The sequence below is a fragment of the Notolepis coatsorum genome (genome assembly GCF_963971535.1).
Source record: "Notolepis coatsorum genome assembly, chromosome: 20".
Classification (NCBI taxonomy): Eukaryota; Metazoa; Chordata; class Actinopteri; order Aulopiformes; family Paralepididae; genus Notolepis; species Notolepis coatsorum.
In genome coordinates, this window is record NC_140184.1 from 55,312,711 (window position 1) to 55,340,165 (window position 27,455).

General features: G+C 42.9%; 1 protein-coding gene across 1 annotated transcript; it reads right to left on the reverse strand.

Annotated features, from left to right (window-relative positions):
• Window positions 1-1,963: 1,963 nt before the first annotated feature.
• Window positions 1,964-27,455, reverse strand: LOC311246876 (semaphorin-7A). The gene is made up of 9 exons (XM_084337117.1): window positions 27,333-27,455; window positions 25,797-25,975; window positions 25,362-25,470; window positions 24,077-24,257; window positions 19,936-20,057; window positions 19,227-19,375; window positions 18,008-18,137; window positions 14,919-15,039; window positions 1,964-2,432 (listed from the first exon to the last, which is right to left on the reverse strand). The coding sequence occupies exons 1-9, from the start codon at window positions 27,363-27,365 to the stop codon at window positions 2,077-2,079; spliced, it is 1,380 nt and encodes a 459-aa protein (XP_084193243.1). The 5' UTR covers window positions 27,366-27,455; the 3' UTR covers window positions 1,964-2,076.

Consider the following 27,455-nt stretch of genomic DNA (forward strand, 5'->3'; position numbering starts at 1 on the left):
TAGGTAAAACATCCATCTTAACTATTGATATCCGTGCCTGTACTGAGTTTTTAAGTTTGGACCACCTGTCAAAGTCGTATTTGATCTTATCTTGGAATTTTATGTAATTGTACTTCACCGTTTGGCTTATAGTAGGGAATACTTCAACTCCTAAACATCTGAAGTGTTTAACCATTGGTATTTTTTCTGGAGGGAGTATATTCTTTGCAGGGGCATTAAGTGGAAGGAAGGCCGACTTTGGCCAATTTATCCTAAATCCCGATAGATTACCAAAGTCATCAATCAACTTGAGAAGCTGAGGCATTGAAGTGATCGGGTTTTGCATGAACAATATTACGTCGTCCGCATATAAACTAATATGATGTTGTGTGCCCTTGATTTCTATTGGTTCTATGGATTGGGATTGTCTTATATATTGTGCTAAAGGCTCTAGTGATAAAGCGAATAGTCCGGGACTAAGAGGGCAACCCTGTCTGGCAGAGCGTGATACCGGAAAGATTTCGGAGGTGATTATACCTGTTGTAATCATGGCCGATGGGTCTTTGTATAATACTTTAATCATATCAATGAATCCTTTTCCTAATCCCATCCTTTCTAGTACTGCCCATAAATAAGACCATTCCAACCTATCAAAGGCTTTCATCGCATCCAGGGACAACATCGCTATGGTGGGGTGTCATCCTTGCTGGCATCTAACACATTTAATATCCGTCTTATATTATCCGTGATCAAGCGGCCTCTTATGAAGCCAGTCTGATCAGGATGAACCAAAGACGTCATATGCTTTTGAAGTCTGATGGCTAATACCTTGGAATACAGCTTGATATCGGTTCCGAGGAGGCTCAAGGGTCTATAACTACCGCAATCGGTGGGGTCTTTGTCTTTTTTAAGGAGGACTGTTATGAGTGCAATATTGTCAATCTTATGGAAATTCCCCTCCTTAATTGAGTATAAAATCATATTAAGTAATAGGGGTCCTATTACATCCCAGCATGATAGGTACATTTCTGGTGGGATACCGTCCCTTCCAGGAGCCTTACCACTTTGCATTTCAGATATGGCCTCCCTAAGTTCATCTAGTGTGATGGGTGTTTCTAGCTGTTTAGCGTCATCCTCTGATAGTTTAGGAAGGTTAATTTGATTAAGATATATGTCCATTTTGTTTTGATCGAAGGCCATTTCTGATTTGTACAAGTTGGAGTAAAACTTTTTGAATGTCTCGTTGATTTTTTTAGGGTCTGTAACAAGTCCTTGCTGTGCCTTAATAGTAGGGATATCTGCAAATGTTGCGTTGGCTCGTATCTGCATAGCTAGTAGGTGACTTGGTTTAGATCCATGAAAGTAATACTGTTGTCTTGTGCTACGTATTTGAACTTCAGATTGTTGTTTTAAAGTAGCATTAATCTCTTTTTTTTAACACAGTAATTTGAGATTCCAATCGAGCCGAGTAGTTGTATTGTAAAGAGGAAAATAACGTAGAGTAAAGCGTTTCCATCTCTGCCAGTTTTGAACAACGATTTTTGCGTATTTTGGAGGAAAAGACCCCGGTAAAATCCTTGATAAATCCCTTTACCGACATCCATAATATTCTGGGGTCCTGTACCGATTGCGAGAACCGGCAGCTTCTATAGATATACAGTAAACCTTAACGTTTGCCCAGAGGCAGATAGCGGAAACATGAACAAAACCTGAGAGGAGGGCAAACACGACGGTGCTCTATACATGGAACGTGCCACACGGTGACCCTGTGGTCAGACTACTTTTTGGCCAAGTTTCACACAGAAGTGGGCTGTACTTGAAATGATGCCGCTTTTTGTTCGATGGATCACATTCACTGCTTATCAACCAAAATCCTCTCAGCTCCTCCTACGGTGGTTGAGCATATAGGTGTGTTTTCACAAATCAAAGCTGAACTAATTTGAACTTGCACCAAGCCAAGCCAAGCAAAATGTCTTCATAAGGGAGGGTGCACAATGTGCCACGGCTTTGTGCATTTTGAATGGTGGTGAATGAGACATTCAACACAACTACGGCCTCAGCTGACCACTAACGCAGATGCTGGGGTGGTACCCCGTGTTAACAGAATAGAGTCTTCATCGTCATGACAGCCATCAGACAAACCCAGGCCAGTGGGCACGATGCCCGCCCCGCTGCCCTGTTCTTCACCCGCAGCTGGTATTGTGCCAGGGTCCTGACGTAGCCCGTCTCCACCGACACACAGGTGTAACTGCCCGTGTCCTCGGGACTCATGCTGTCGATCAGAAGTAGACACTGCTGCTCCGCCGGCACACAGGGTGTGGTTTTACTAGCATGGTTCCAAGTGTAGCTGGCATGCTTAGAAATGGCTGGGCATCGGAGGAAATACTTGGACCCCAAGGCGAGTGTGATCCAGTCTCCCGCTTCTTTGGTTCTATCTGAGGAGCTTCTATGCACTGCAAACGGAAGAGAAGCACATTTGAAGCAAATATTAATAATTAAAGCAAATATAAATAAAATGCACCAATGGGATGACAATGGAACACTTCCTGTCTCTTAAAGGAGCACTTCACCCAAGAAGTATCATTTGTATATCAAATACTCTTGCATGTCTCCACGGTGAACATATAATATAAAAAAAACTAGAAATACTTGAATTGAATTTGATGAAGACAGCAAAACTATATCAAAACATCTATTCACATTTATTCAGTCGTATGCTCAGTACTTAACAAACGTATGCATTTTTGCTAAAACCTTGCTAACGAAAACATTTCCAGTTATGTGTCGCCTTCAAATGAAACTCGCGTTTTCCGTGTTCACAAGAAGAGTCCATATGAACGACCCACCCTTGTATTCACAATGTTGTAAGTGGAAAATCTTAAGACCACAAACTCCCGAGTTCCATTTGAAGGCAGCATTAAAATGCCATTTTCTTTGTTAGCAAGGTTTTAGCGAAAATGCATACGTTTATTAAGTACTGAGCATACAAACTTAGATTTAGATTTAGAACATTAAACTTGGATTATACTGCACAAGTTGTGAGAGTTTGTTTGTAAATGGATGTTTTGATATGCTTTTGCTGTTAAACCAAATCTCATTCAGTGCCATTGGCTGTCCCCATCTCTGCCGCTTCAGGCCAGCTTAAAATGGTCATTTTCGCGGTGTTTCACAATGTTTGCAGAGCTGTGTGTGTGTGTTTTTTTTTTTTTTTTTGTCTTTTTCCCCCTCCATTTTCCTCCGATTTTCTCCCATCCCAATGTTAGTCGTATGCCAATTCCCAGTCCCTTCCTGGTCGCTGCGCACTTACCCCCCACAGTCAGATCATCTGGGAGAGTGGAGGCTACCACGTGCTTCCTCCGACACAAGTCCAGCCAATCACCGCTTCTTTTCACCTGGCAGCGCGGATTCTCATTGAGAGGGCGTAGCGTGTGGGAGGACCACACTATCCCCCTCACGTCCAATCCGCGCTTAGCAGGCGCCCCGACCGAACTGTAGGAGTCGCTGTTTACAACGACCCGGACCCACCCCGCCAGCTTCTCCCACCCTCTGATACAGCCAATTGTATCAGTGCAGACGGCCAGCCAAGCTGGTGACAACCCCGGAGCTGTGAGCTGGATTCGAACAGGCAAATCCAGCTCAGCTCCGGGGCTGGTGACGAACGCAATCTCCGCTCGGCCACCTAACCGCCTGCTGTGTGTGTGTTCTGTATTATAGCTGTGGAGACAATGGTGTGGTTCATTTGACAGACACTACTTGTAGTCCAACATGGGAAAAAAATGTGTTTCTACACACTGTAGTTTGTAGTTTATTACTCGCTAAACATCGCGCATTACCAAGATAATCCAGTATTTTTCCATAGAACGCGAGATAAAACGCGTTATATGCAATAAGCCCAAACCGTTCTGGTTGATCCCCTGAAACCCCAAATACTCCCAAATCAAAGGTATATACCATGTACACATGTACCTTCACAAAATCATCAATGGGGGGGGGGGGGGGGGCGGGGTCGTTTTAACTCAAAACTGTAATCGTGTTTGTCGAGCATGTTTTACGTCCGGTAAAACACAAAACTGTGATTGTTAGAAAAACATGTTTCAGGTTCGGTAAAATAGACATAGAATATACCTAATATGCCAGAAGGTATTCCAAAAAGAATAATTCCAAGTGATCGCATCGCCATCGCGATTACCAGTGTATATGCCTATACACGTTTCGATGGAAAATACACTTGGAATTTTGAGGCGATCGTTGTGAATCTCTGTTCAAGCAGGAGGAGGAGCCCTTACAAAAAAAAAGGAAAACGTGTATCAACACCAAGCCATTCCAGTTCAAAGGTAGGCAATACTGCAGTGCCACCTGGTGATATTCGATCGGCATTGCAATTCCAACGTGGGCAAACGGGCCCGGGACGTCTAGAATGATCCGGATGATGATTTAGAACGTGGATCGGAGGAAAAAGCGTATTATTACGTGTTTGGCGCTCAAGCGTTGGCGAGCAAACACATTATTACGTGTTTGGCGCTGAATGAGTTAACTTCAATTGAGTATTTAAAAAACCATGGAGACATCTGAGAAGGGTAAAACAAACTTCAAAATCCAATGCAGCACGAAGTGAGTAATTGATATACAAATTTTACTTCTTGGGTGAAGTGCTCCTTTAAGTGGGCAGGCCTTTTACACAGGCCTAGGTCATTAACACTGAGATTGCAGGACAAGACTCAAACTAAAATGTACATTGCTCTGGATCCACAGGTCAGGAGAAACTTGTAGTGTCAATCTTCAGAACACCTTCAACTTGGAAACTGTCCAATATTTTTTTTTTTATTATTATTTTTTTACTTTGGCCATTGCGCTGGCTCTTTTTTGCGTTTATCGCATTTTCTCTGGTCAAGAATGACCGACAGAAACAGGTTTGAATGGGTACAGATGGGGGGAAGACACTCTGAGAAAGATACGGCTGTAGTCCGGGAATCGAACTCGCTAACCCCAGAACGAGCACGGTTGTCCCCGGCGCCGAAATAGCGCTCGAGGTACGCGGTGAGCTACTGGAGCTCCCCAATATTGATTTCTATGGTAAAGAAAAATCCACATTTGTCAGAAACATCTACATCTCTCATTGAGGGTGAATGGTAGGGATGGGTATCGAATTCGGTACTTTTGAGGTACCGAACCGAAACACGTCGGTACTACCGAGTATCGAATCAAGTGAGAAACTGAAAAAAAAATTAAAAATTAAAAAAAATAAAAAATCTTTTTTTTATTACATTTTTTTTTAACGTTTTTTTTTTTTTTTTTTACGTTTTTTTTTCTTCATTTCAACGTTCACACGCACAATATATGCTTACCTAGGATTTGACTTGATTCAACAACAAAGCAGTCGGAGCAATGACAAGCTGAAAACTGTCGAAATTGTAGTCATTTGAAGTTTGGATTTTTTTTTTACGACTGAGGTAGGCAAATTAAATTTCTTGAGACTAAAGTACCGAAAAAGGGTACCGTTGGGTACCGGTATCGATTCACAGGTACCGGTATCGGTTCAAATGTGAAAGGTACCCATCCCTAGTGAATGGAGCCACAACATGGCCCCCCTAAGAACCACCAGGGTAAAAAATCGCGCTGAGCCATGGATGCACACTGAAATACTGACCGCTATGAAAGCCAGAGACAAAAAATGCTCTGAGTTTCGTAATAGTCAGTCAAAGCTTACCAAAAGCACGAGCAGTGAACTCCAAGACCACGTGACTGAACTCAAACTAGAAAGAAACAGACTAAGAAATGACGTAAACTCCATGATCAAAACTGCTAAAAAAGAAATTCATCAATGACAAAACCGAGGAAAACAAAAATAAACCACGTGAACTTTGGAAATTACTCAACAATCAACTAGGCTGCAGTAAAAAACTTAAAACCAGGTTCTCAAACATAAACATAAAGACGGACAACACGCTCATCACAGACAAGCTGGATGTAGCCAATTACTTAAACACTTTCTTCACAAACATAGCCACAACACTGGTAAACAAACTACCCTCCCACTCAGGGCATTATGGGGTAGAACACATAGTAGCATACTACAAGAACCTAGGCGTCCACAAAGACGACTTCAAACTGGAAATGGTAACAACAGATGAGGTACTCAAAAAACTCACCGCCCTCCAACCAAACAAGGCCACTGGCCATGACAACATCCCCTCCAAATTCCTCAGAGACTCAGCAGCAGCCATCACCCCAGTCATCACACACATAATAAACCTCTCCATAAAACAGGGACACGTCCCCAAGGACTTCAAAATTGTGAGAGTAACACCCCTGCACAAAAAGGGCAGCAAATTAGACCCGGGCAACTACCGCCCTGTTTCTATCCTTACATCCATCTCGAAAGTCATGGAAAAAATAGTATATGAACAGATCGAAAAGTACCTCGCGGAAAAAAATCTAATCTACGAATTCCAATCTGGCTTCAGAACATCCCACTCCACTGACACATGCCTTCTCTATTTGAACGACCACATCAAACAAGAGGTGGACCAGTGGCGGCTCCTGAATTATTCTCCAGAGGGGGCGCTAGGGGGCGCTATACCAAACATGTACCACGCATTGGCCAAATAAAGTACAGTCTAATTCACAACTTGAAACACAATATATAAATAGAAACGTTAGAAACAAACTCGCTCCGTCTCCAAACACACGCATAGGCAGAGAGAGAGAGAGAGATGGAGAGAGACACACCACGGCGGGTGCAGCACAACAGAAGAGAGAGAGAGAGAGAGACACCACGGCGGGTGCAGCACAACAGAAGAGAGAGAGAGAGAGAGACACCACGGCGGGTGCAGCACAACAGAAGAGAGAGAGAGAGAGAGACACCACGGCGGGTGCAGCACAACAGAAGAGAGAGAGAGAGAGAGAGAAAGCGTTAGTTAAGCATTAGCTGAGTGGCTAACAGCAGCTAAAGTTAGCTGAGTTGGCTAAGAGAGAGAGAGAGAGAGAGAGAGAATTAACTCACTTTGTTTAATTGAAACGTGGTCCAGCCGGAGGGCTTAATAAAGTGTATGTCCACTGACTGTCCCCCAGACTGTTGTCGATGTATATCCATTCCACTCACTGCCCACTGTCCAGACTCCAGACTGAATCACAAGTTCACAACACACAGCCTCGAACATGTTGCAAACTGTGGCTAAGGAAAAAACTGGCATCGCCGCGTCGGCCAATCAGAGAGCGTCTCCGCGAAATGCGGCTATGGAAATTCTAGACGGAAATTCTAAACGCTTGCCTAGACCGCTTCAAATCGCGCCCGGCTTCCATCATAAACATCATATTTCAACGCACAACGCGTTACGCACTGATTGGCTGCGACGGATACAGCGATGAAACAGTGACGCGCACTCAGAGCGCTATTGCGTCTAGCCCGAGAGAAATACGGCAGGAGAAATGCGGCTAAGGTAATGGAACGTTCTTTATCAGACAGAATCGTCACTTCCTGTTCAGGAAAACGATTATTAATATTTTATATTTTAACGTTATATTGTGCATTGGAAACACAAACATACTTAAAATGAGTAAATATTATTCATTTTAAACATGTTTATTTTATTTTTAGGGGTCTAAAATAAAAATAAAACATTTTCTTCTTCTCCTGCTCTCTTTACCAGGGGGGGGCGGCGCCCTAGCGCCCCCCAGTGGCGGCCGCCACTGAGGTGGACGCGGGCAAATACTGCGGCATGGTCATGCTGGACCTACAAAAGGCCTTCGACACTGTCAATCACACCATTCTGATTGACAAGCTAAAAGCAATTGGTTTTGATAGTCTATCAGTGAGCTGGATACAATCCTACCTGGAGGGGAGAGAACAGATGGTGGAGGTAAACTGTACCCTATCCCCCCCCCTCACAGTGAGCTATGGTGTTCCACAAGGAAGCATACTAGGACCGCTACTATTCCTAATTTATGCAAATGACATGTCGTCAGCTTGTGACTGCAACTTGTTCCTGTTTGCGGACGACTCAGCCCTGCTGGTCTCTGACAAGAACAAGTTACAGGTTGAAAAAGCCCTGAGCTCGGAACTAGGCAAAATCTGCATATGGCTCGCCGACAACAAACTATCATTACACATGGGCAAAACAGAGTCCATTCTCTTCGGTTCAAATAACAAACTCAGCAAGACCGACGGCTTCTCGGTTACAGTGGGTGACAATATTGTCACAAGGAAAGATGAAATTACCTACCTGGGTTCCATCCTAGAGGCTAATCTTTCCTGTGACAAAATGGCATCCAATGTAATAAAAAAAAGTCAACCAACGAACTCGATTCTTGTACCGGATCTCCTCTCTGGTAAACAAGAATACCCTGAAGACTCTAGCAGGAGCACTCATTCAAGGGTACTACGACTATGATTGCACCTCATGGTACCAAAGCACCTCAAAGGCACTAAAAAACAAATGACAAACATCTCAAAACAAGCTGGTCAGACTACTGCTTGACCTGACTCCTAGAACCCACCTCACCCCTGCCCACTTTGACAACCTAGGATGGCTTAGAGTAGACGACAGAGTACAGCAACTTGCAATGGGCCTGGTCTACAAGATACACTATGCGACCAAGGTACCCATGTACATGTCAAAACACCAGAGGGAGCTCCACAAATCATGTTAAACCCAGATTCGGCTCAAACAAGGGACTAAACAGTAAACACGTTTCGCAATTATGCCACATCAATGTGGAACGCCCTATCCAAAGCTGTAAAGGAATGTGAATCACTACCCACTTTCAAAAACACTCTCAAAAAACACCTACGGGAGACTGCAATTCGAAACTGGCCCCTACAAATGTCCTAACCAAGTTGTACAGTAAATGACCAAGTATGGCTTTGTCAGTATTCCAATGTACAGTGTACAATGTGTGTGTCCCCCCTACCCAACCCCTCCCCCCACCTCCAATGTACAGCCCCCACCCACCCAACCCCACCCCACCCACCCAACCTCCTCCAATGTACAGTTTCTACGTCAAATGTATATACACTCTTTGGATATACCGGAGTTGGACCCCGAGTTTGACTGGGATGATGTTTGGGCAAATGTGGCATTATCTTCCCGCAACCCCAATCACCAGCAAATTAATTTTAATTATATTCATAGGACCTATCTTACACCTAGGAAGCTATTTGCTATGGGACTGATAACCGACTCTCGGTGCACTTTGTGCTCTCAAAAGGCCACTGGCACTTATATGCATATGTATTGGGATTGCCCACCAGTGGCCCGCTTCTGGAGGTCAATAACGGACAAACTTTCAGATCTGTGTGGCTTAACTATCCCATTCACAGCTGTTACGCTACTCCTGAACGATATAACGACACTACCCGCGTCCGTACAACTGAAAAGGGTTGTCCTAGCGGGCGTCACAGCAGCGAAGAAGCTAATAGCAATGAGATGGAAGGAGCCTGAGAAGCTTACAATGATTAACTGGTCCCTAACTCTATTGGATGTGATTTATCTTGAGATATCCACGGCCCGGGTGATCGGGGTAGGGCAGGCTGGAATTGACCTGTGGTTCGCAGCAGCTGAGAAGGTAAAGACCGCAGTGTGCGGCTGAGCGGGGTTGGGGCGCTTGATCGGGGGGGTCCGGCGGTCTCTGGGGAGGGGGAGGAGGAAATGTCTTGTCTGTCTTGGTTTTTGTCTTGTCCTTCTTAACTTTGACTGGGGGGATTTTAGGGGGGGTTGGTATTTAGCTATTCTGCGCTATATGTCAACTCACATGCCATCTCCCCAAGAGACTAATATTGACAGACTGATTGACCTGTCAACCAACTTGGAGGAAGAATTTCTTTCTTCTTACACTTTACCTTCTGCAAGTTTGGCAGTCTTGAACATGTGTAAGGGACCTAGGCTATCTACAGTAAATCTGCGGCAACACTCTCATAAACAATCTTTTAAGTCACTCCACTTTGTAAAGGTGGGGAAAGGTTGCCATGTTTTGAAGACCCTTTTTGTTATTGAAGTAGCCATCTATATTTGATAGGTTGGACGCTGTTTCTTTTTCTTTTTGTCTTTATAATTTATTATTCTGTATTATTATTGTTTGTTATTCTCCTGTGAAAGTTATGTTTTTTGTTACTGTGGTTATTGTGTTGTCCTGTTTCATGTAATTAATAATAAAAAAAATTTGATCAAAAAAAAAAATGTATATACACTCTTTTTCTGGACACTTTTGTATCACAAACTACTGTATTTGCAAATCTGATATGTCATAAATGTATAGATGTAGCAGTACTGTCTATCTGTATGTCATGTATGTCATATATGTTATGATGAATTGAAAATGGGGGACCCTGATGTAAACAAGACGAAAGTCTTTCTCTGGTCTGCATCCCCTTAACAATTGTATGTATTGAGCTGTACTGTACTGCAGGGACGTGCACAAGACCTTAGAAAGGCAGGTGCCTGAAATCATAAAAGGGCATTAATTAGTAAATGTAATGCGAGCGCGCGCAGATTTTTGGGGTTAATACAAGTATATCATGGTACATTCAGTTTCACAGATAGATGTCACCAAAACTACATAGTGTCCCTTTAATAACACAATATGCGCTCCAGACCAACAGCTGCGAGAGAGAGAGAGAGAGAGAGAGAGAGAGAGAGAGAGAGAGAGAGAGAGAGAGAGAGAGAGAGAGAGAGAGAGAGAGAGAGAGAGAGAGAGAGAGAGAGAGTATGCTCCGTGATTTTCCTGCACTAGCAGCAGCAGACAGGGAGGGGCTGGCGACGTGTTTCACGAAAATATACAGTGCACTGCAAACCCGACATTTTATTTTGTTGGGCAAATACCTTACCTGATGTGTACTCTTGCTTTGTTTTAGTTGAAATAGTAACTGTAAAAAAAGAGGTCTCGACTCGAGTGTGAGGGCACCGTGAGCTCAACAACAGCTGGATATCAATTTCCTGTTCAGTGCACTGCTGGCCCTGCGCGGTTTACATGTTGGCTGGAAGGACCTATTATTTACGAGAGGGGTGGCATTTCTCTCTCTTTCTTTACCTAATATTTAGATTCTATCGTGACATCTTTCATTTGGAAGGGCAGGGCAGTATATATATATGTGCAACTGTAAAAAAAAAAAAAAAAAGAGGGTGGCATAAAAAGGGCACTTTCTAATGAGAAACGAAAAAGGCAGGTGCCCGGGCACCCCTTCACCCCTATGTATGCACGTGCCTGCTGTACTGTACCCATTCTGCAATCTGTTAATAAACTTTTCAATCAATCAATCAATACCTGCTCTAGTCTCTTAAAGCTGCCAATGTGTAGCTTGCATGCCTGCAGTGTGGTGATTCTTTGATGTAAATAGAGATGAAGATTAGGATCGTCAAAACCGATCGAAAAACATGATCCAATTCTTAGCGGAGATCTCACAGTCACTGCTGACTTCTCTCTCAGACACAGCTGCTTGCAGCGTACGGCGCCGCCTCCTCCTCCCCAGCCTCTCCCGCACTCATGTAAATAAGAGCGCAGTCTGCTATAGTCTGGTGCATGATGCGACGTGAGCTAACGTTGGCTACCAGTACCTACCGAGCTAACGTTACTGTTTAAACTAAATGACCCAGTGACTACATGAGGCATTGTCTAACGTTATCTAGCTGGCTAGCTACTGATAGCTGCTGATATCAACAAATGCTCCAGCAATAGTCGAGTTCATGATAAGTTACCTCCGTTGACTCGGTAGCTCACGTTAGCTCACGTTAGCTCTAAACTAAATAGTTCACTGAGGCGTTGTCTTAATGTTATCTAGCCGGCTAGCAGTAGCTACAGATATCTCCTGATATCAATGTCTTATAACATTGACTCGATGCGTATTCGAGCTGAGGGCTTGCTGAATGTGATTTATACCAATACTAGGGTCCAGCTGCAGCGCCGGAGAATCCTGGCCGTAGCTGGAGGCTACTCGAGTACACACAGACAGTGGAGCTGTTTGCAGATAGCGAGCATTTTGACTTGCGTGGTGGCGATGTCTCGCAGATAATACAAGTACAAGTCTAATTATATAATATATATATTTTATAAAAAAAAAATTATATAAAATAATTTTAAAAACATTTTTAATCAAAAACGATCGGTATCGGCCGATATGGCTCAAGACGATCGGTGATCGGTATCGGTGGCAAAAAACGTGATCGGGGCATCCCTAATGAAGATGATACTAAAATTGCAAACTACCTGAGGTAAGTGTTTTGCACATCTGATGTGAGGTCAAATGTAACACTGGCAGAGGCAGGCATTTTAAACAAATCAAACATGATTAAGTAGCCTCTTTGCTTCTTGTTCTCTGTTGTGTTTATTGTCTGCGTGTTTTATAATCACTGTACATGTGATGTTTTTTCCGTTTGCATTATGCTCACATTCACAGGCTCGTCCCTCGTCCCCCCCCCCCCCCCCAAAAAGAGAAGTGTGTTTTTGCTTCTTGTTTCCTGTTGTGTTTTACATTTGCACTCTTTAAAGCAGGGCTATTCAACTGGCGGCCCGCGGGCCAGATCCGGCCCGCGGGATGATTCTGACCGGCCCGCCAAAGATTACATGATAATACAAATAATTTTTTTCTTTTTTTTTTTACTTTTTTCTTTTCATGTCAACGTTAACACGCACAATTGAGCCAAAAGTCACTTAATTAATGACAGATTTCATTGATAAACTGAGGGAAAACTTTGCAAGTCGATTTGATGAATTTGACATGTCCAGAGAATTGATGCATTTTGTGAGCAACCCATTTGCCAATGTAGCTGCTATTTCCACAAAAGGACAAGAGTTACTTGCATCACTTCACATTGATGAAGGTCTCCTGCAACTTGAAATAATTGACATGCAAGTATCATCTGCTCTGAAGCAGGCACTTGAGAATGAATCCACCACAACATTTTGGATAAAGTGTATTCATGTCAAGACATTCCCCAAAATAAAAACGCTGGCAATATCTGTGCTAACAATGTTTGGCTCAACATACACCTGTGAATCCAGTTTCTCTCACATGAATGCCATTAAAACAAGCAACGTGCCTCCTTGACAAATGAGCATTTGCATCACTGTTTGCGGGCTCCCTCACTTCCTATGAACCCTCTTTCTCTGCCATTGCCCAGTCAAAGAAGTGCAATCGCTCTCATTAGATGTGTGTATGTAGGCTAGGCCTGTCTGCCCCCCACCCCCCTGATGTTTGAGAGTTAAGAGTGGACAATAAGTGCTAATAAGATGCTGTGATTTGCTGTTGTTGCACAGACATGAAGCACTTTTTCATAAGCTCAGCTGCACTATAAATGTGTTTTTTTGTTCAAGTGTTGATGTTAGAATGTTCAGATGCACATCATGCACTTGTTTGTTTTTTATTTTATTTTTATATTGAAATGTTGAAGAGGAGATGTTGCAGTTGTTGCACAGTCATAAATGAAGCACTTTCTGCAGGAGATGTTGCAGATGTGGCACATAAATGAAGCACTTTTTTTTAAAAGTATACTACTTTTGCAATGTAGTTAAATAAAAGTTGTGAAAATGTGGTTGCGTGTTGTGTCAAGTGTACATATATTCATAGCACGGGGAGGCGCCGTGGCAGTCCGGCCCCTGGCCCCTTGGGTTTCTGACAATGTGGCCCCCTGAACAATTTAGTTGAATAGCCCTGCTTTAAAGGCTACATTAAAATCAGATCCAACTATTCGACACCTCGCATCATGCTATGAGCATTTGAATCCTCCCCCAATCCCTCGTCTTCTGCTGTTATCGATTGGCCACCAGGGCGTGGGGAGGGCTTTCGTCTGGCAAAAGTTTACTTGAGTTCTACTTTCTCATGGAACATAACATGATCAAGTATAGAGGCAGGCAGGAGAAACAAGTCAAACTTGATTTAAAAAAGAGAAGTAGCCTCTTTGTTCCTTGTGTTTGTCACTAGCGTGTTTTATATAATCACTGAACACATGATGTCTTTATCTTTGAACTCTTTCCCTCAGCTGTTATCTCCCTGAACTCTCTTCCACATTGACAGCCCCCCCATACCATATCAACTCTGAACTCTGAATCCATTGCCTACACATGAACACATCCTAGCCTTCTACAAAAACCTAGGGGTTTGCAAAGACGACTTCAAACTCGAAATGGTAACTGATCTGTTAAAAGAAAACAACGCCCTCCAACCTAACAAGGCCACTGGCCATGACAATATCCCCTCCAAATTCCTCAAAGACTCAGCAGCCACCATCACCCACATAATAAACCTCTCCATAAAACAGGGACACGTCCCCAAAGATTTCAAAATTGCGAGAGTGACCCCCCCCTACACAAAAAAGGCAGCAAATTAGACCCAGGCAACTACCGCCCTGTTTCTATTCTTACCTCCATCCCGAAAGTTATGGAAAGAATTGTCTACGAACAGGTCAAAAAGTGCCTTGCGGGGAAAAAAGCTAATCTACGAATTCCAATCTGGCTTCAGAACATCCCATTCCACTGACACATGCCTACTCTATTTGAACAACCACATCAAACACGAAGTGGACGCGGGCAAATACTGCAGCATGGTCATGCTGGACCTCCAAAAGGCTTTTGACACTGTCAATCACTCCATTCTGATTGATAAGCTAAAAGCAATTGGTTTTGATAGTTCATCAGTGAGCTGGATGCAATCCTACCTGGAGGGGAGAGAACAGATGGTGGAGGTGAATGGTACACTGACCCCCCCTCCCCCTCCCAGTGAGCTGTGGTGTTCCACAAGGAAGCATACTAGTTCCTGTTCGCAGACGGTCTTTGACAGGGACAAGTTGCAGGTTGAAAAAGCCCTTAGCTCTGAACTCGGCAGCTGCACCTGGCTCGCTGATAACAAACTATCATTACACCTGGGTTAAACAGATGGTCCGTGACTAGGGTGAAGCGCCATCCCAACAGATCATATTTAAGTTCCTCTAGGGCCCATTTTATGGCCAAACCTATGAAGGTTCGTACCTGCTTTTTGGTCTGGGGCCGGAGCCAGCTCTGGATGGACTCGACCTTGCCTGCCTGGGGCCTGATACACCCTCTCCCAATGGTGTATCCCAAGTAGTCTGCGTCCTATAGGCCCAGGTGGCATTTCTTTGGGTTAGCGGTGAGCCCCGCCCCTCTCAAAGCCTGTAGAACCGCTGTGACCTGCGTAGATAGGTTCCCCACTCCTCGCCATGGATAATGATAGTATCGATGTATGCTCCTGTGTACTCTGTGGGGTCAAAGGATCTGGTCCATCATCCTCTGAAGCATCGCTGGAGCACCATGGAGACCGAAAGGGAGTACAACATAATGGAACGACCCATCTGGGGTGGAAAACGCTGTCTTCTCCCTATCCTCTGGGGCCAGTGGAACCTGCCAGTAACCTTTCGTGAGGTCTAACGTGGTAATATACCGGGCTTTCCCCAGCCTTTCGATCAGTTCATTTACTCTGGGCATTGGGTATGCGTCGAACTTTGAAACAGCGTTTAGCTGTCTGAAGTCATTGCAGAACCTCGGGGTTCCGTCTTGTTTAGGGACTAATACGATGGGGCTGCACCACCCACTATTTGATTCGACAATAACCCCGGCTTGTAACTAGGGATGCCTCGATCGATCGGCCAGCGATCGGTATCGGCCGATATTCAGTATAAATATGAGATCGGTGAATTCCGATAATGCTTTATTTTCGCCGATCGTGAAAACCGATCGAAAAACATGATCCAATTCTTAGCGGAGATCTCACTCGCTCAGACACACGGAGCTGCAAACTGCCGCTCCTCCTGCCCCTCCCGCACCCGTGTAAAGTTTGTAAACACAGAGGCTCCTATTGCCTCGGGCAATAGTCTGCTCTAGTCTAGTGCATGCGACTGTGAGCTAACGTTAGCTACCTAGCTATCGTTACTGTTTAAACAAAATTACCCAGTCAACTATTCACTTTTAGTTTAATACATGAGGCTTTGTCTAACGGTATCTAGCCGGCTAGCTACTGATAGCTCCTGATATCAACAAATGCTCCAGCAATAGTTTAGTAGTGCATGATAGCTCACGTTAGCTCACTGTTCAAAACGAAATGTCCCATTAAACTAAATAGTTCACTGAGGTGTTGTCTTAACGTTATCTAGCCGGCTAGCAGTAGCTACAGATAGCTCCTAATATCAATGTCTTATAACATTGATTCGATGCGTATTCGAGCCCCGGCTTGCATCGCAGTCACAAACGGGGCTAGCTGAGGAAGTAGGGTATATCTGCAGAGCCGCAGATATACCCTGCTAAGGGAATGCTGAATGTGATTTGATCAAAGCAGAGTATACACACAGACAGTGGAGATAGCGAGCATTTTGACTTGTTGCGTGGTGGCGATGTCTCGCAGATAATACAACTACAAGTATAATTATATAATATATATATTTTATTAAAAAAAAAGTATATATATATATATTAAATTTTTTTATAAAACCAAAAACGATCGGTATCAGATCGGTATCGGCCGATATGGCTCAAGACGATCGGTGATCGGTATCGGTGGCAAAAAACGTGATTGGGGCATCCCTACTTGTAACATGTCCTGTACCTCCTTCCTTAATGCTTCTCTCCTGGCCTCCGGGAGGCGGTAGGGGCGGAGTTTTACCTTCTTCCCGATGATTGTGGGGATGTGGTGGTGGATTACCTCCGTTCTGTCTGGGCAATACCAGACAGAAACGGGGCCAGCAAACTAACCCACTGCTCCAATGGTCAGTGCTCTCGTTCAGTGGTGCGTACGAATGCTGCCAAGTAGCTCTCAATGTCGTCATCGGCGTTGAATTTGACCAGGAAGCATCCTGGGTTAATGTTGCTCCCATGTCTTTCCTCGCTGTGCGCCTCTGCACGGTGAAACGAAACGAGCGCTTCCTGTCTCCACTTCTCCGCCGTTGCTCGTCTCGCTCAAGATCTCGTTGTGTCCCTCTCGTGCCTCTGCCATTGCCTCCTCATGCCGCTTCTGCAACAATCGCTGTTGTTTCTCTGAGTATTTCGCCCACTCCAAAAACAGCTCTTTTACATAAACTGGATCCGCCATTGCACTTGTGTTTTTGTTTGAAATTTGTTTGTCTTTGAACCAACGAACGTCGCCCGCAGTCTCCACCAAATGTGACGAACCTGGTAGGGTTCAGGCTCGCCACGGTTCAAATACAAACAAATTCGAATGTCCACACAAGAGCAATATCAATCAATACAAGTATTTATTGAATTCAGGGCAGAATCCAGAGGGGAAAAGCAATAGGTCGTGATTTGGTCTGGGGGTCAAAAACACAAAACAGGCTCGCAGACAGAAAAAGGGATTGTTCACAATTCAGGGTAGTCGTCCAGTCCAGGGTCAGTACACAAGGGGGAATCTCAGCCAGTCCAGGGTCCAGTACACAAAGAACACCTATCTCGCTTTCTCCTCCACTACCTCTCACCGTCGCAACTCTGAATAACAATCTCTCTCTCCCTATACCACAAATACAACTCTACTCAACCCTCTCTAACCTAGTGTTAATGTAGTGTGTGGGACTGGGTGTGTGCACGTGAGATGTGGCTGGACTAATGCTGTGCAGGTGTGTTCTATCAGTACTAATCAGCTACCTAATTGACTCTACTCCTTCCGTGATGGACATATCTCCCATCCTTCACATATCCAAAGGAGGGGGGAGGAGATCTTGTCACAATATATATATTTATTCTTACCGTATATTTAGCTATCCACCTGTCTGTACATACCTGCACATAATCATTTTACATATCTCTAGATACTATATCTATATCTGTACATATCCCTTACTTAGTCTTACTAGTTACGCTGCTGGCCAGTATGACTACGACCATACTGTCTTTATACCTGTATCACTGTGCATATTATATTACAACTCTGTACATACTTCTGATTAGCACTACACCCAGTAGTACTAATTTATATATGTTATACCCACTTTACTGTTACATTTGCAATGTATGCCAAACTTCTTTTCATTGTACTGTACTTGTGCTGTATAATGACAATATATTTTTTATCTAATCTTTGCATTATGATCACATTCACAGGCGTGTCATGTTTGGTCTGAATGAACAGTGTAAACTTGCATAAGTCTGGCACACGGGGACTTGCATGCATCACGGTTCCCTTTCTGCATGCATCATGGTTCCCTTTCTCCACATCCTGCAATGTGTCCCTGTCAAATAAAACAAAGTTTGAGTGAGGAACTCATGTCTGTGACATTGCAGTAGTATCTGGCTTTTTGGAGGATCACTTCCAACAATTTGATTGAGAAACGAGATTTCACAACTATCTTTTAGCCTAAACATCTGCAAATAGACACACACCAGTCAGCAGGAATGACCCACTACATATGGTGGTTTGCTCCGGAATTTTAACATGGCGTGACGTCAGCTTCCAAAAACTGAATGAGTTCTTCCAGTCATAAGGCCTTACATATTTGAATGTCTTTGACTCATCTATTCCTGTGCAGTCATGTCACATATCACAAAATATGAACTATGATTGTGGGAGTGGAACATGCAGATGTGATAACAGTGGAACTTCACAGTAGAGATCTGAGTCATCACTTCCTACCTCATACTATAGTCTACCCATATAACTCTGTATGATAACATTTACAATAGTGCTGTATACCATATTTATATTTACAGCATATATATATATATATATACACTGTCTGAATACACTTGCATATAATCCATATAACTATGATAGCATACAGTACAATGATGCTGTATATATATATTTATTCTTACCATAATTATATATCCATCCACATCTGTCCGTAGTACCGGCATATAATCCTTTTTACACTTGCCTATTCTTACTAGTTACGCTACTGGCCAATATGACTATGACAGTATGTCTTTATACCTGTATCACTGTACATATTAATACGACAACTCTGTACATACATCTGATTAGCACCATACTCAGTAGGACTAATTTATATATTTTATACCCAGTTTGATCACCTGTAAACTACTACTACTACTACTATGGCACTTTACTGTTACATATGCACTCTGGTTGGATGTCAAATATATTTTCGTTGTACCGTACTTGTGCTGTATAATGACTAATAAATTTGAATCTAATCTACTCTACTCATCAAACATAGGGCGTGATATTTGCATGCATGCAAACTGGAGTGACACACAAGACCTCAGACCCAAAGTAGTCTAGATCTGTGTCTGGTCAAAAAAGCCACTCTAGCAATTGAAACAACAAGTCAACCACGATTTGACAATAATGGTCTTACAGCGTTGAAGGGACGCAGCAGGTGCCGTTCCAGCCACAGTAGGGGTCTCTGGCCAAAACACAGTCCTGACAGCTGTCTCCATACTGGGAGCAGCTCTCCACGTCCAGCTGGACCACGTCGTTGCGGGACGCCACGTATAGCTTGTTGCCCTATAATGGTTACAAAGGTGGTAGCATCAATAATGAACGTGCAACTTACTTTGGACTTGTGTAACTGATTCTGTTTCTGACATGAAGTGAAGACTACATTAGGATGGATAATGAAAGGGAGTGTTACATTCAGGGGACAGCTGGGGGGTCGGGGGGGGGGGGGGGGTCAAGGGGGACAGCACCCCATACGTTAGCAGAAAGGTATTACACATGCATTCCCTTTATAAGCTATAAAGGGATAGATTTTAGAGCAAATGTGAAAGAAAACTCCCATTTTAATAACACCTACTGGTTATACTCATAATCAAGGGTGAACATACGCACACACACAAAAACACTGATCACATATTTTGGCCAACTCACATACCCCCCTAATCTTGAAATGTGTGACTAAAACATGAGTTGGGGTGGAACGTGGAAGTATTCATCAGTTCAATAATATCCTGTGTTCACCCCCCCCCCCCCCCCCCCCCCCCCCCCCCCCCCCCCCCCCCCCCCCCCCGCCCTAGCTGTCTTTCTTGCAGGGTAGGAGTGAGTGTAGGCTGTGTCACATGACTCACGGTGGGGGCGGACGGGTGAAGAGTCATGTCAAGGATGTGGGCTCTGTGGTTGAACGGTTGATACTCTGCTATGAAAAAAGCTTGGTTCTTATTCACCGAGACCTTATGAACTCTGCCACTCTCTAGACGGTAGAAAGACAAAAGAAGGAATTGTTATGCATATAATTTAATACATGGCAGAACAGGATAACTCACTATGTAAGGACTATGTACTATATATAAGTAAGGAATAATTCACGATCAAAAGATAATGCAGGACAAAGAAGCTAAGTAGCCAACAAGTGTCCGTTCCTAAAGCGATCCCACACGGGCGGGTGAGAGTGGGGGAAGGTGACCCAAGAAGACGAAGAAGTCCATTGTTTTGACTTGCGCGTCTGAATGAATGGCAGCGCACAGCCATTTTTGATAATCACGCAGTATTTTTACCGTTACCAAAACCTCAAACACAAATTTTCTGTGGCATTTTTATTAAATCTTGACCTGTACTACATTGGATTTGATTTGATTTTATTAGGGATCCCCATTAGCTGGTGCGATAGCAACCAGCTAGTCTTCCTGGGGTCCACACACAAAAAAACACAAAAACAATCACCATTGCAAAAAAACAAAATTATTAAAAGTCAGTACACACAATGCATAATGAACCTACTGTAACAATTAATATAGCTAAAATTACATTAGTGTAAAACAAAAACAAAAAACCACTTTACAGTGTTAAAAACAATTTAAAAACAATTTAAGATTCTTTTTAAAAGTGAATCTACTGTAAATGCAGCAGAGGTTCCGAGGCAGGCCATTCCACAGAGTTAATGCTCTAAAAATAAAAGATCTCCCCAGAGCGCTGGTTCTAGGACCTGGCAATTCAAGCTGCCCACTACTGGAACCTCTAGTGTAATGCTCGTGCACAGTATTACTAAAAACAATCTGATTATGTATAAAAACAGGAGTCTTACTGCTCATGACCAACTTGAACAGCACAAGTATATTAAAAGACAATCTATTTTCAACGTTAAGCCAAGAGAGGCGGGCATGCATACGGCTCACATTAGACCTTAGTGAGCAGCCCAGTACCAACCGTGCTGCCCTGTTCTGGACCACCTGGAGCTTCCTGAGGTCACCACTGGCAGCAGATGACCACATCGCAGAGCAATAGTCAAGATGACATAAAACTAAACTTTGCACTATCTGACATAAAAGGGGACGGGCAACAAAAGAAGCACATTTCCTGGAAATACCAATTACTCTTCCCATTTTTTAAACAATATAATTAATATGCTGAGACCAAGACAGAGTGCAATCCAGCATCACTCCAAGGAGTTTAGTACTTTCAACTTGTTGAACTGCTGAATTACACAAGTTTAAATGAAGCTTTGGATTTGTAGATAACCTGTGCCTTGTTCCCAGCACAATACATTTAGTCTTGGAGATATTAAGGACAAGTCTATTACATACTACCCAGTCATGCACAACTTTAAGTTCTCTACTCAAAACTTCATTAAGTACATTGCATGATGGTGCCGCGTAATACAATGTTGAATCATCTGCATAAAGAACTGTTGTAGCAAATTTGGTAGCCCAAGATAGGTCATTCGTAAATACAGAGAAGAGCAAAGGTCCTAGGCAACTTCCTTGCGGCACGCCACACTCTAGACCTCTGCTACTGGACAGGCTGCCATTTAGATACACCTTCTGTGATCTAGAGGACAAATAACTTAGTATCCACTTTAAAGCAGAAGAGTTAAAACCATAACATTTAAGTTTATCAACCAGTAGAGAATGGTCCAGCACATCAAATGCAGCACTAAAATCTAACAGCACAGCTCCCACCAACATAGAGTTATCTATAGCTTTAAGCCAGTCATCAGTCATCTGTATCAAGGCAGTAGAAGTAGAGTGACCAGCTCTATAGGCATGTTGAGAATCTGTTGCAAGCTTGTTTGAAACAAAATACTCTTGAATTTGTGAATGCACCAACTTTTCCATGATTTTGCTCAAGACAGGTAAAATACTTATAGGTCTACATAAGACTTCAGGCTATGGAACCGCAGTGTTTTACAGCTCCTACCTCTATGCTGGAACTTAAAAACGGGCATCTGGCAACCACTAAACAGAACTGTGAGTACACAACTTTTACTTCAGTGTGTTCAAACCTTTGTTTCTCTAATACATTAGCACTCAAAGTGATTTCTTTTTATTGCTTTAGCAACTTCAGAATGTTACCTTTCAAAAGAGACCAGACTCATGCATGTGCTATAAGTATAAAGCTAAGCTTTGTAAAAAAGGTCGTCAAAAACAAATGGTCTCAAATGGTAACAATGGTCCTTCATCTGAGCCACTCACTTGTTTAAGCTATTTAAATTCTTGCATGTCAGCCCTTTGGGAGGGAGGGTTGGAGGGAGGGTGTGGTAAAACACAACTAAGAACACACACACTCACACACACCATGTTTCATAATTTCCTGTGAACTTCATGACTGTTAAAGTTCACTGGAAAAGCCTTTCTGTTTATACTGGGGATGGGTCTGATTCACTGCTCTGATTGTACAGAATACTTTATGATGAAATGCTTGTTTCTGTTCAGCTCTTGTTCCTCTCTAACACTTATATTGTACGGTACAACATGGTTGACAAATGTAAAAATAACAGTACTCATCACAGGACAGGAACTGGCTTCTCAGAACATCACCTTTGTCACCTCCGAATCCCCCAATTTAGTCGTTATGACAATTCCCTCCCTGGTTTTTGCGCTGCCCTACTGTAGGTCATGTGGAGTCACCAGCTGCTTCTTTTCACCTGACAGCTAGGAGTTTCACTGGGAGAGCGTAACGCACACAGAGGTTCACACTATCTCCCCCAGATCCCCTCCCTACAGGCACCCCAGCGGCCAGTAGGAGTCGCTATTGGAACGACCGGACTCATACCCCCCGGCTTCCCCCCCCGTGAACACTGACATTGTGTTTGTAGGGACGACTGAACAAGCCAGAGGTGCCGCTAACACCAGGATTTGAACCGTGGTTCTCTGCACTGGTAGGAGTGCTTGGATCTAGTGCTTGTGATTGTCATGTGTATCTCATGTTGTTATGTTTTGTGTTTTCTGTTGTCTTTCTGTGTGGACCCCAGGAAGACTAGCTCGCCACTTAGGTGACAGCTAATGGGGATCCTTTTAAACAATAAACAACCTACCCCGCCACCCCTTAGTAGCCTTTCTTAATAGTACTAATAAGGTGCTACTAGCACCAAACATATTTTGTATATTTATAATTACATTTTACTATAATACTATAATTACATAGTATTTCATGTATTTATAATTCAAATGAGCATTGACCATTTTAAAACTATATTTTTGTAAATACACATTAGCCAATCACTGTAATTCTAGTGCCTAGATGCCTGGGAAACCTAACCAAGTTTCATTGCTCTGGAACTTCTGAGCTCCAGATAGTTTTCTAGAAGAGGTGAAGAGCTGCTTAGAACACAACACACAACACTTGAAACATATTTGGAACTCTTTTTTTTCTTGACTCCATCCCTCTAATGCTTATTTCATAGGCGTGATGCCTCACTGATGACTGATGTTGTTTTTAGTTTAGTTTTTAAGATAGATTCTAGTGCATTTGCTAGTTTAAGTTGAGTTATTATTGTTGAAAATGTTTCAGTTTTAGTTAAGTTTGTATTAGTTTCAGTATTATAATTAAGAATAGACAAACAACACTTTTTGAAGACAATTGACACAGTCTTGTAGACGTCCCAGTCTCAATAAAATATGCATCAATGTCTCCTTATGTTTTCTGTGTCTGTATTTGACCAAATTGACAAAGACTAATACATTTCTTTATATATTTGTTTATGTAATTGCACACTATAATTTCTGTTTTAGTTTTCTTTCCTCTAGTTTTTAAGTCTAGTTTTTATTTTCCACACTTAGTTTTAGTTTTCACATTTGTTTTGGTGAACTAATAACCTTGGTGGGTGAACCTGTCCATCTTCATGGGGCTTTGGAAACAGAGTGAGACAAAGGCTGGAACCAAGCCTGGAGAGGTACTGTTTCAGTACCCGTTCCTTTCTTGCTTAATTTCTTACCTTTTAATGTAACTCATTTCGTGAGCTATATCCACACAATGACTAACATTATTACTCACCGAGAGAAAGGAACAGGACTGTGTGCTGCTGGATACTGTCCAGGCAGATGTGTGTGTAGTGGTGGTGACTGGCGAAGAGAGGCATGGTGTTGTTAAGAGGCCTAACTTTGTCCACCATCTCAGAATGCTCCTCCACCACCGCCAGGACCTCACGAGGAAGTAATTCACTGTCTACGTCACACTGACACAGAAAGGACAAGATGGATAAGACATTAAACCTTACATGGCAGACTAGATTGGCAGCACACTATCAGTCCAATAGAGGAGTTGTATAGACTAGAATTAGTTGGTTGGCTGATTGATTAAGATTTAAAATATGGACAGTTCCACCTAAATTAGAGCAAATTCTTCCATGCAACACCAAATTGTAAAGGAGATGTGTTGTAAAGATGGCCCTTTCCTGTGTTTTGCATTGTTTTTACAGAATGAGGCGTTGTCCCAACACAGAGAAAATGTTAAATATGTGCATTGTGGCTTTTCTGCAGTTCAGCTGTGACAAGAACACTCCCTCTTGAAACGAGCCATTCAGTATTGCTGCCACAATTGCCGCAGTTAATAACGGGCGTGTATGCGTGTGTGAAGATATCTTGATAAAAATGTGCGTGCACAAGATAGCGACTCTTTTCTACCTAAAGTTGAACGTAAAAAAATGACAACATCATTTGTAATGACAAGATTGCTATGCTATTGCTGGATCTTGAGTCATATTTGAACTGCAACTGAAAGTTGGATCTGAATTTTCGTTTGACGACAGCCTCGCTCACCACTGCTAAATGTACAATAATGATCGTATTTGTACAATAAAAGCAGCTTGCTTGTTACAGGCACAGAAACAGCCCATTGAAAACGGGATTGAAACAGAGAGGTATAGAGATGGCTAGAATGCATAATCAGATTTTTGTTCCCCAGCATAATACCTAAAAGACCTATTGAAAAGGACTAAAAGGCTTATTTTCACCGTGGTCCTTCAAATGATTATACTGGTATAACACTAGGATATGAGGCAAATCGGGCAGATAATGGACAAAAGTAGCTGGTGTGGGCTGACAACTGTCTGCAATATTAAAACAAGAATGCACAGTGTCACAGATGTGAAGCCAACTGGTCTTACATAAAACACGTTGCCTGTGAGCCGCCACTAGGGGCAGAGGGGCTAAGTGAGTGCATTAGTTAGTTAGTGACATTCGGTCGGTCTCAGAAATGCTACAATTACACCCAGTGTTCTCCTTCAAGAAAGGGGTGTGGAGGAGGGGGATGAAGGTGATACAATGGATAGGTAGCCTACCGTCCCAGGCCTTGGAGTCGGGACGTCCCCAGTGTGCCCCTTGAAGTGGGAGGTTGTGAAGATTCTGTCAATATCGGCTATCGTATAGACACACACTGCGCTCATGCCCCTGTGGAGAGATGCGAGGATCATCAGGCTTGGCTTGCACAAGGCTATTTCACAATGTCTTTTATCATAATGCTCTAGTAGGGCGGGGAGAACAGCTGACCTAAACAATGATTAGATTAGAATGAGGAAAGTTGTTGAAAGTGCTGTTTCGAAAGTGCAGAGTGTGTTTTTTTAAGAGACACATCTCAGAGTCCAGTGTCTCCAAAGCTGGTGTACGTGCTTTTTGGACGGACTCAAAATACTCCCAATTTGGAACAGCAATAAGATAAGACTTCTTAAAATGGGTGGCATATTCCTTTAAGTTCACAATTTTTGACGTATTCCTACCATTCATTTCTGAAGAGGGCATATACCCTGGTGTCCTGCCACCTGTCTGCATGTAGGGTAGCCACGTCCAGCAGCTCAGAGAAATGCTGCCTTCTGTAACTGTCTCCACAGAAGAGCCTAGCACTCAGCTGAGACGCCCATACATAATGCATGTAGTCCTTAGGCCCGCCACAATCTGCCTGAAATAAACACATCAGTCATAGTTCAAAACCTTTTACTGTATATGCACTGTGATGGGTTAAGTAGGATTAGCTGTTATGGAACATAGCAGAGGTCAGTCTAATGTTGGAAAGAGTAAACAAAATCTTAACTCGGAAGACATCCAGTTTTCCCAATGAACATGCTCAATGTTCACAGTTTGTGTTGTTGCTTCCTAAACTACTGGCTGAATGTTTATACCTTAGAAAAACCCTTGCATAGTCCATTTCCACCAATGTCTTTGCTTTTGCATTTGTTGTCTGTTGCATTTGTTGTCCGATTATACACTATGAATCGAAACATGCAATAATGTCAATGTTACTCACTTGTGCCTTCTCATCGCCTCCTCTTATAGTTGGCTTGATTGAACTTATAATTGAGGCTTGTCATCCGCACAATAGCTGCAGTAGTAACTGTTAATGGAGTCAAACGTTGAATATTTCCTTTGAAATGTAGTGAAGTCCCTTAAAATGGAAATATGCCTACTTTAATATTGTGCAAGTAGGCCCATCTAAATAAAATGTAGTTAAAGGTATCCAATGGAGTTTGTACCCACTAGTTGATGTAATTGGTGCTACTAGTGCAGTGCCTGTTCAGAACTGGCTGATACAGCTCTTTGTTCCCTGTTCCCATCCCCCTAAGCATGAAGTTTGTTTGTCCCACAAAAGGTGAAAGGTCACGTAGATGTCACAACTCATAAACTCAGGTATCATGACCACGTAGGTCGGCTGTTGAAGTGCAATTTCCCAGGGGACCGGTTGAATGTGTGATAACTACCTATCAAAGAATAACTTCGCCAAACTGAAACACGGGAACATGTAAACATTTGGAGAGCAAAGAAAACAGCGAAAATTTACTTTTTGCAAAGAGTTCTGTGAGATAGAAAATTCTTTCAGCTTGTAGATTATAAGAACAATAGAAAACTAAAATATATTTAGGTGGAAATGTGAATCTAAATGAAAACAAGCTGTTTAGATTTTGGATACATTAAAGCCTTTATAGCTACCATCCTAGGTTTAATTTACTCCAATGTTTACAAACATTAGAAATGTAAACCAACATTACAAATGTAAACCAACCTTTTACAGCCTCAAAACCATACAAATACTCACATTTACAGTAGCTGTCACATGCTGCCAGTCCTTACTGGTATGAAAGGCTCAGACAATACATTTCAAATGGAAAAAAAAATATCTTCACTATGTAAACAACGCCAGTAGTGGGGCGACAGCTTTTCAACAGAGGACACAACACAGCGATCACAGATTGTGGCTTTAAGTAGCCTACATTTTCAGTGATTGTTCTGATTTTCCACCACTGATGGTGTGTTGTTCTTACCATGCAAACCTGAGCCACGTAGGGAACCCACATATCGCTGTCCACGCTATACACTGTGTTCCTCTCTTTATAGAAGGCATACAGCTTGTCATGCGGCTGTGGCTCTTCACGGCTTCTGACCAC